Source organism: Triticum aestivum, chromosome 1B, assembly GCF_018294505.1.
Source record: "Triticum aestivum cultivar Chinese Spring chromosome 1B, IWGSC CS RefSeq v2.1, whole genome shotgun sequence".
NCBI lineage: Eukaryota > Viridiplantae > Streptophyta > Magnoliopsida > Poales > Poaceae > Triticum > Triticum aestivum.
Genome location: NC_057795.1, coordinates 435,075,464 through 435,085,691, shown reverse-complemented (window position 1 = coordinate 435,085,691; position 10,228 = coordinate 435,075,464). Strand labels below are relative to the sequence as shown.

Genomic DNA, 10,228 nt, shown 5'->3' with positions numbered 1-10,228 from the left:
CGTCCGTTTGGCTCAGCACGGATAGAAAAAGTCGGCCCAACGCGCCAACCAAACGGACGCGCGTCCGCTTTTCGTCCGGGGCGATCCATTCCCGGCCCACTTTTTAGCCGGATTTGCGTCGGCGCGGACACGCGACGGGCGCGCGCGCTCGCCCTCTCCTTCCCTGGGGCCCGCTGGTCTGTGTCACATCGCTCTTCCCAATCCAACAACAACCCTCACCCTCCTCCTTCGTCGCCGACGCCGCCGCCCATTTTTTTTGCCGGTGAGTGTGCCAGCTGCCGGGGCCTCCACATCCGTCCAGCTAGGCCGCCCACTCCCACGTCGCCCGCCGCCGACGTCTTGCCGCCAGGAGCCGACTGGTTCCCTCCCCCCGCCCCCCACCACCACCACCACACAGCCGCCCACGACCAAGAAGCCACCTCGCCGCCCGGCCAGATCCTCACCGGCACGCTCGCTGGACGCCGGCAGGACATCAACTGGTCCGTGCGCGTCGCGACTCCCTTCACCGGCCTTCTCCTTCGCCGAAGTCCGCAAGTTGTTCGACAGTTTGCCAAGGTACAAAATGGACTCCGCCGACGAGTTTTTTTTCACAATTTCCTTTGCAACTCCGACGATTCGTCCTCCGATGACAAGGAAGAGATATTGGCTGCCGTGTTGGTCCATCACCACCTCAACAGTCAGCGGCCATTGTTCTGTGGCTCCATTCCAGCCCACCGTCCGGCGTTGAATCGCAACCGAGAGAGCGTGCATTTCCTTCTTTGGAAGGACTACTTTGATACAACAAACCCGTTATTCAAACATCAGAAATTCCGCCGCTGTTTCCGTATGAGTAGGCATGTTTTCAACCGTATTAGAGAGGGGGTGGTCGGCTATGATGATTATTTTGAGTGCAAAGAGAATGCCATTGGCAAGATTAGTTTTTCCTCTTATCAGAAATGCACTGCCGCCATCCGAATGCTTGCATACGGAGTGCCCGATGATCTCATTGACGAGTACGTTCGTATGAGCGAGTCTACTTGCCTAGAGCCCCTGTATAAGTTCTGCAAGGCTGTTATTGCTGTATTTGGCCCTGAGTATTTGAGAGAGCTGACTGCTGAAGATACAACCCATTTGTTGGCGATGAATGCTAGCAGGGGCTTCCCGGGGATACTTGGTAGTATAGACTGCATGCATTGGGAGTCGAAGAACTGCCCTTCTGCTTGGTAAGGGTGGTACAAGGGCCATGTCAGGGCTTGCACTATCATACTTGAGGTCGTGGCGTCCCAAGATCTCTGGATCTGGCACTCTTTTTTTGGCATGGCCGGATCACACAATGATATCAACGTGCTTCAGCGCTCGCCGGTGTTTGCTAGGCTTGCCGAAGGCAACAGCCCACCGGTGAACTTTACTATCAACGGTCACACCTACGACAAAGGATACTATCTAGGTGGCGGTATCTATCCTCAGTGGACCACTATTGTGAAGACAATACCCAACCCTGTCGGAGAGAAGAGGAAAAGATTTGCCGAAGAGCAAGAGAGTGCTAGAAAGGATGTCGATCGTGCCTTTGGTGTTTTGCAATCTCGATGGGGCATCGTTCGGTATCCTGCTAATACCTGGAGCACACAAAAACTGTAGGAGGTGATGACTACTTGTGTGATCATGCATAATATGATCGTAGAAGATGAGCGCCCAGAACGTCTGTATGATCAAGGGTTTCAGTTTCAGGGTGAAAATATTGTGCCTGAGCATGGAGTATCGACAACGTTTGAACAGTTCACCCAATTTCATGAAAACATGCATGATTGGGAAACTCACATGCAACTGCAAAATGATTTGATTGAGAATATGTGGGCTCATGTTGGCAACCAATAGATGTATCTTTTTTTATTCGTTTGCAAAATTATGCGAGACCTTTTTATTTTCATTTGGCTTGTAATAAATTATGCAATTTTATTCGGTTCAAAACAATTTTATTTTGATTCAAACTATGCAATATACAAAAAAAAATAGAGGGCAGGCAGCCACACCGGCACATATGGGTCAGCGTGTTGGGCACCCTGCTGACCCATATCTAAAAGAGGGCGGACGCCGGACGGATGGCCGACCCAAACGAATAAAAAGCGGACGAAATCATCATCCGTTTGGGTCGGCTCGTTGGAGTTACTCTTATTAGATAACAAACTTTGCCCGCACTCTCATCCACCGGAAATCAGAACTAAGATTTCAGATCTTGGGTGTCCCTTTTATCAAAAACGGATCCTTTTTCATACTATATTTTAAACTATGCAGCTCCATTTTCTGGTAGATATGGTGCGAGTAAATGTTTCACCCGAGTATGCCTAGTACTTGGTGTATAGAACATTTTTTTTGCACGAGATGATCATTTTTTTCCCGTGAAACAGGAATAGAAATAAAGTGATGTACTAAACGCCGTAAGTTAGTGGTACAATCTGAGATGAGGTTAAATCGTAGTTTTCTTTAAAGGAGGATGACCCAGCCTCTGCATCTGGAGGACGCATGCAACCATTTTATTAATTATTCATAAAGACCTTATAAAGTATTTCACTAGTAAGTCTGAAGCCACCATCTTGACAACATCTGTCTTCTCCTATCCACTTGATGAACGGGGGCCGAATGTCCGACCCGAATACCAAAATGACCTCGCACCTAAGCCTAACATCTAAAGTCGAAGGTCCCTTGCCGTGTCTGGGGCACACACCAATCTGGCGCACTCTCGGTGGGCACGCATGCAGCCGCTGTAGAGGCCGTCGCCACCATCTTCCCCCGATCCATCTTCGGAGCAGGTACTGACACATCCACCTTGCCAGGCCTGCCGTCGACGCCACCACAATGCCAGACAGTGCCCCCGCCCTGCACGAGCCCATCATCTCACGTCCGTCACCGAGACCCCGCTGCGCCACGCCGTCGGGACTCATTGTCGTCGACGCATTAGATGTACACCACTCCGTTTCTCGCGTCCTCCGTCCAGTAGCTGCTCCAAAACAATGCCATCATGAGGGAGAGCAACACCGAGAGCACGGCCATCGTCCGATCCGGATACCCGAATCTGGGGTTTCCCCCGGAACAATGAGTGAGTAGAAGGTGGCTGCAATGGCAATGCCTTCAACAAGGTAACGACGCGTAGACGCCGCCATCGCCTGCCATGACTGTAGTCGGAGCTCAGTTTTCACTGGCAGTCGCGCCTCCCCAACTCACCGCCTAGACTAGCTGTGGGATCTAGGGATCCGCCACAACCAGCCATCCGACCACCTCCGGCGTAGGAGGAGGCCACCACCGCCATCCTCGGGGCCGGAGACCCCGGCTTCCTCGAGCTGCGGGACTAGCCCAGGAACCTGCAAGCTGACATTGGAGATGTTGAGATCCAGCCGATACAACAACCTGGTTGGCTGCCCGTCTCAACCATCTGGGCCTAGATCAGGTGCGTCCATCGCCGCCTCCACACGCCGCCCTTGACCGTCCGTCATCTCAGGTTGCAGATCCTGGCCGCCGCCTCCCCGCGACATTGCCGTTGAATGGCCAGTAGGGAACGCTGCCGCCTCCCCGCGACACTGTCGTTGAATGGCTAGTGCAGAACGCCGCCACCTCGATTTGATCTATGGCCGAGGATATCCGCTGCCACGTCACACGGGCTTTGCCCGGCGACGCCCCCGGCAGCGGTGGCCGGAGGAAGGAGGTTGGTGCGGAGGAGGCCTCGAGCCGGCCGGCAGGGGCTGCCCTTGTGCGACCCGGCGCGGCCGCACAGGAGCAATCGCAGTAATCTAGAATCTAGTAGTACAAAGGCATCGTGAGTTATTTTAACTCAGAGAGGAAAAAAAAACACCAACTCTGTGATGACACAGGTATAAGTGCAGGGCAGCTAGCTGGTGCTACTAGTAGAGCACACACACGCACGACACACCGCTCCTGCCATTACAAACCACCCACCATTTTCGTACACCACGCGGGATCAGGGCACCCAGTCCAGCCTTCCGCGGCTCCACGGAACCAAGAAGCCCGAGAGCAGCCATGGCCGGCGCGTCCGCCACCAGCACCCGCAAGGGCGGCATCAAGGCCTACTGGAAGCACCGCGGGTACGACCGCCTGGACGCGGCCGCCGCGCAGCGCCGCCCGGCCCTCGCCACGGCCGAGCTCGGCGCCGGAGGCAAGGCACCGGCGACCGCGGGCCGTCGGCGCGGGTGGCGCGTGCGGCGCCGCGGCCTCGGGCGGCGCCTCCTGCGCGCGCTCTCGCCGCGGCGGCTGCTGACGCGGCTCCGGGATGCGTACGTCAACGCGATGCTCCGGCTCGCGTCCTCCGCCGCCGTGGGCTACGGCTCCGCCCCGTTCTGTGCCGCCAGCGAGCCCTTCGCGCGGCCGCGGCCGCTCAAGGAGTACGACGAGAAGGTGCTGGTGGAGATGTACCGGTCCATCCTGGCCCGCGGCGGCGTCATCCCTCTCTCCGGCGACGCCTCGCTGGTGGTGGGCCCCGCCCCGATGGCGATGCCGGCCGCGGCCACGGTGGCCTGACCGCCCACACCGGTCGACTGGCGCGGCGCGGACGCAAGCTTGTCACGCCATTTGCCCCTTCGTTTCGCCGCGCAGAACTCGTGAACTGCACTGGTGCCATCTAGCGTGTATGTTGGGATTTCTGTGGTACTACGTCTTGCTGCAATTTGCAAAATGATCTACCTACAGTATTGGTATTGCAGTATTGCTCAAGTGATCTTCCGTTTCTTCTTCCTCTTACGCATTTTAATCCGTAAAACTGGTGCGGAAGCCTCGGAAGCTGGCTGTGCTGTCGGCGATTGTTTACTGGAGTTCGCAGGATTTTGCGGGAATAAGTTTCAAGTTTGGTTCCGTAGAAACATGGCGTTTCAAGCCGTGGCATTTTACGGTTGGTCGCATATAATTAAGCGTGGATGGTAACAGAATTAATGTGCAAGAATCAGGAAAAGCGGAGAATGCGCAACCTTTTAGCTTTATAGAATATTGTTGCGGTTGACGGTGCTAGCCATACAGACTGGCAGGGCTGCTAGTATTTAAAGTTCAGTAGCGCCACAACAACCTACGTGGGTGAGATGGGATGAGCCGGCGCTTAGCCGCCCGCTCACGCTCTTCTCGACTTGGTTAAGAATAATTGTTCGTGTCCTTATGTGCATGGCTGAAGGTTTCTGTTGTGATTATCGAGCTGGAGATTATGAGAACACCATCTGTAAGATTTTCAGTCCATAGTCATGCTGTACCGCCTTCAGGGAGATAGTGTACCGCCTTCAGTTGGATTTTAGAGCATATTTAGCCGCGCCCACAACACGGCCCTCCAAGGCGATTTTTTCGCGCCGGTGACAAAAAACGGCCCAGTCGCGTTTTCGGGAGCCCGTTTTTCGTTGGTTTTGGACCGAAATTAGCGCCGGCGGACCCGGCGCGCTGGGGCGCCCGGAGGCGCCGGGGCGAGCGATTTTGACGCGAAAGAGCCACGGGCCCGCCGAGTCAGCGATGCACATCTCGTCGTCCTCGGAACGCCTCGGTTTCCCGTGTGGAATCAATGGCAAGGTTGCCGCCGTTCGGCCTTGGCATTGATTCCTTATCACGTGCGGCGCGGCGACGCCTCCCCTTTCACCACGCGTACACACGGCGCGGGGCTATAAAACCAGTGCCTCCCCCTCGCCTCTGGCCACAACAGCCCACAGCCGCCCGCCGCCGAGCTCTGCCTCTCTCCCCGTGCAGCCGCCCGCCGACATTTCTTCCCTTCCCTCTCTCCCAAGCCCATCCGATGGTCACGCGATTCCCCGGCGACGCAGCGGCGGCTAACGGCTTCGGCCGCCGCTCGCTCCACGAGTGGGAGGACTACCTCTTGTTCGAGGCGAACATCCCGGCGCCACCGGACATGCGCGTCGGGCCGACGGGGTGGATGCTCAGCAACGGGGGCGTCCTCATTCCCCCGGTGCCCGACGTCGAAGCACGCCCCGCCATGTTCGCGGCCGAGGTCGACCGCGTGCGGGCGTCCCTGACGGAGGAGCAGCGCGCCCTCCCCTAGTACGCTGCCGACAACCACACGTCATGGGCGGCGTACTTCCAGCACCGTCAGGCGCAGAGGCTGGCGTCCACCAACGGGGCACCGGTGGTGGGGGCGTCAAGAACAGCGAAGGGCGCCGTGTATGGTGGAGCGCCCCCGGCCGCACGCTCCATGATGTGCCGGAGTACCTCGAGGGCGGCAATGACCCACCGCTGGCATACCCTGCCGCGGCGGCCGCCCCGGTCCCCCGCCGGAGCGTCGGGCAATGGATGCCCAGGAGGTTCCGCTCCTCCTCGACTTCCTCCTCTCACTCCTCCTCCCGCTCCTCTTCCCATTCTTCCGGCTCGCCGGTGGTGTTCGGCGTCAAGGCCGAGCCTGCAGCGGAGACGCCGCTCGACCGGCGCACCCGCAGCGCCGACATCGTCACCAATGAGGGCGGCCGGCGCGCCTCCTCCTTGGCTCCTCCGCGCTACGTCAAACCGAAGACGGAGCCGGGGCTCACCGCCGTGAAAACGGAGCCGGGGCTCACCCTCGTGAAGACGGAGCCCGGGATCGCAGGCGGGGAGCTCGACGACGCGGCGGCCTTGAAATGGGCGTGTGAAAGATCGTGGATGTCGCCTAGAGGGGGGGTGAATAGGCGCTTTAAAATAATTACGGTTTAGGCTTGAACAAATGCGGAATAAACCTAGCGGTTAATTTGTCAAGCACAAACCTAAAACAACTAGGCTCATCTATGTGCACCAACAACTTATGCTAAGCAAGATAAGTAACTATGCGATAGCAAGATATATGACAAAGAACAATATGGCTATCACAAAGTAAAGTGCATAAGTAAAGGGCTCGGGTAAGAGATAACCGAGGCACGCGGAGACGACGATGTATCCCGAAGTTCACACCCTTGCGGATGCTAATCTTCATTTGGAGCGGTGTGGAGGCACAATGCTCCCCAAGAAGCCACTAGGGCCACCGTAATCTCCTCACGCCCTCGCACAATGCAAGATGCCGTGATTTCACTAAGGGACCCTTGAGGGCGGTCACCGAACCCGTACAAATGGCGACCCTTGGGGGCGGTCACCGAACCCGTACACTTTGGCAACCCTTGGGGGCGGTCACCGGTACCCGTCAAATTGCTCGGGGCGATCTTCACAACCTAATTGGAGACCCCGACGCTTTCCCGGAGCTTTACACCACAATGATTGAGCTCCAAGCACCACCAACCGTCTAGGGCGCCCAAGCACCCAAGAGGAACAAGCTCAAGGGTACCAAGCACCCAAGAGTAATAAGCTTCTCAACTTGTAACTTCCACGTATCACCGTGGAGAACTCAAACCGATGCACAAATGCAATGGCAAGGGCACACAGAGTGCCCAAGTCCTTCTCTATCAAATCCCACCAAAGCAACTAATGATAGGGAGGAAAGTGAGAGGAAGAACAAGAAGGAGAACACAAAGAACTCCAAGATCTAGATCCAAGGGGTTCCCCTCACATAGAGGAGAAAGTGATTGGTGGAAGTGTGAATCTAAATCTCCTCTCTCTTTTCCCTCAAAAACTAGCAAGAATCCATGGAGGGATCGAGAGTTAGCAAGCTCAAAGAAGGTCAACAATGGGGGCAAAAACGAGCTCAAGAGTTAGAGAACCATTGGGGAAGAAGACCCCCTTAAATAGGTCCCAACGAATCTGCCCGTTATGTGCAGAATAACATAGGAGCGGTACAACCGCTATGAGCACTGATACAACCGGTAACAGGCAATAAGCGGTACAACCGGCCCACAACCGCCCAACAACCGCACCACAACAGAAACTAGTCCGGTGGTGGAGCGGTATATGGCCGGTACAACCTCCAGACCAATTCTGGAGCGGTACAACCGCTCCAAACACCGGTTGTACCGGTCAACCAGTACAACCTCTCTATGGGGCGGTACAACCTCTCTATGTAAAACATGCAATATCAAAACAGCCACAACTTTCGCATACAAGCTCCGAATTCGATGAAACCAAGTTTGTTGGAAAGCTAGCAACAAGGGCTAACCCAATCTTGAAATAAATATCAATAAGAAGCAAATTAGAAAAGGCTCATAAGAAAAAGGTGAGAACCCTTCCTCGGATAAGACCGATAAAACCTCCAACACCGGAAACATCATAGAAGACGCATGCGAACTCCGTTTTCGATGAACTCAAGCTTGTCATCAAGATGACCATAAGCTCTAAGACTCACAAAGAGAACCAAGCAAGAACCAAGAAAGAAGATGCAAGGATGCAATGGTTTGAGCTCTCTACGAATGATACGACCAAGCTACTCATCGAAAGCCCCCCTTGATAGTACGACAATCGATCCTATAACCCGGTCTCCCAATTACCACCATGAGACCGGTAAAAGAGAAAACCTATCAAGGGCAAACCTTTGCCTTGCACATGGTCCACTTGAGCTAGATGATGACGATCTTGACTCCCTCAAGTTGGACCACCTTTCTTGATTGCGTTGGCTCGATGAAGACTAGATGATTGCTCCCCCATAGTCCACTATGGGTGAGCCTCTCTTCGGCACATCTTCACAAGACCATTGACACCACAATGGATGGCAAGATTCAAGCACTTGATCTCTTCGTGATGCTCCACTTGAACTTGCACATGGCAATCAAGATAACGATCACCACTTGATGTCATCCTTTCCATGGGTTGTATGATATCTTTCTCTTGACGCAAGCCCATGGACATGTAACTAACCCCACATAGAACTCTCACATAGACCATGGGTTAGTACACAAAGTGCAATGGATAATACTTACCATACCATGAGATCACTTGATCCCTCTCGGTACATCTTCTACGCTTTGTGAGTTGATCAACTTGATTCACTCTTGACTTAGTCTTGATCAACCTTGAATCTTTTCAACTCTCTTCATTTGGATGATGTCTTGAAGGTAAACATGAATGATCACACAATCTCCTTCTTCAAGACATGCTTGCAATAAGCTCAACACTCACATGACCAATCTTTGGATAATTCCTTAATAGCACATTGGTCAACTCATAAACTCCTTGAAACCAACACATGGACTTCAAGAAAAACCTATGGACAAATCCTTCAAATATAACTCAAGAAAACCATTAGTCCATAGAGATTGTCATCAATTACCAAAACCAAACATGAGGGCACCGCATGTTCTTACAGCGTGCGATGACTGGGCGCGCATGGAGATGGAGCGCCAGTGCCGCGTCTACGAGCAGTTCGAAGTTTGGCCCGGGGCCGCGACGAGGGAGGCGTCGTCGTCGTCCTCGACGACAGAGACGACGACGCGTCGCCGCCGCCACTGGTCCACCAGGCGACGCCGGGCAGGGGTCCAGCAGGGGCGGCCGCATGAAGGAGGAGAAGGCCACCGCCGACGACGGCGAGGATGGCAGTCGTCGACTTCACCGCGCTCAGCGACTTCTTCGGCCCTTAAATAGTTGTAGTTGCGGCCTTTTTTTAAATAACTTTGCTACATAATGTCAAACATGTCGAATATATGCCGAATTTGCCGAACTTTAGCCGAATAATTTGTCTAATTTACCAAACTTTACCGAATACCCTTTTTTAAAAAACATAAACGGCGTCTGGGGGCGGCCCTGGGGTCGGCGGCTGGGAACCCACTCGCCCCCACTCTGATTTTTAGCGCCGGCTCGCCCCCAGGCAGCGATTTTACGCGCCCCCTGGGGGCAATACTAACAACCCTAGCAAATAAAGAGATTGCGCTGAACTCCCTGAAAGTCAGACCGTTTGCTTTCCCTCGGAAGATGGCGCACCATCGCAAGCCGCTCGATGTCGAAGTGAGATTAACATTTTTTTTAAAGATCCAGCAGCCGATGGCATTCATATATTAAGCAGGAAGCAATGGTAAAAGCAAATACATGGTGAGGATCCTAGGATCAATGTGTCCAGAACATGAAAATTACATTAACCGATTCCTGCTGGTGGCTCCGCGAACAGCAGTTGTAAACATTTTGCTTCTGCCTGACGCAGTCGCCGATGCATGCTTTGCTCTGAAAGTGCATTCGTTCCTCTCCAGCCAAATCTCCCAGTGCATTCGTTCGTCTGCGAGCCTAACATTGTTGATCGTTGATTGGAAGTCTTCATGGTACAGTCCTAGTGGAGCATCACTTTGGCTAAGCCTCACAACCAAAAGAGTCACAGATCAAGAGGCCGACCTCCACAATAACCCGTAGGCCTTAGGAGGGCACACCAACGTGACGGAGGTGA

At 54.3% G+C, this 10,228-nt stretch overlaps 1 protein-coding gene across 1 annotated transcript; it reads left to right on the top strand.

The window, feature by feature from the left end:
- The first annotated feature begins 3,860 nt into the window (after positions 1–3,860).
- On the top strand, positions 3,861–4,687 carry LOC123129396 (uncharacterized). The gene has a single exon (XM_044549582.1). It carries the CDS (start codon positions 4,009–4,011, stop codon positions 4,504–4,506), a length of 498 nt encoding a protein of 165 aa, XP_044405517.1. The 5' UTR covers positions 3,861–4,008; the 3' UTR covers positions 4,507–4,687.
- The last annotated feature ends 5,541 nt before the right edge of the window (positions 4,688–10,228 follow it).

Excerpts from the sequence above, each read along its gene's own strand:
- LOC123129396 (XM_044549582.1), top strand. The coding sequence starts at position 4,009 with ATGGCCGGCGCGTCCGCCACCAGCACCCGCAAGGGCGGCATCAAGGCC.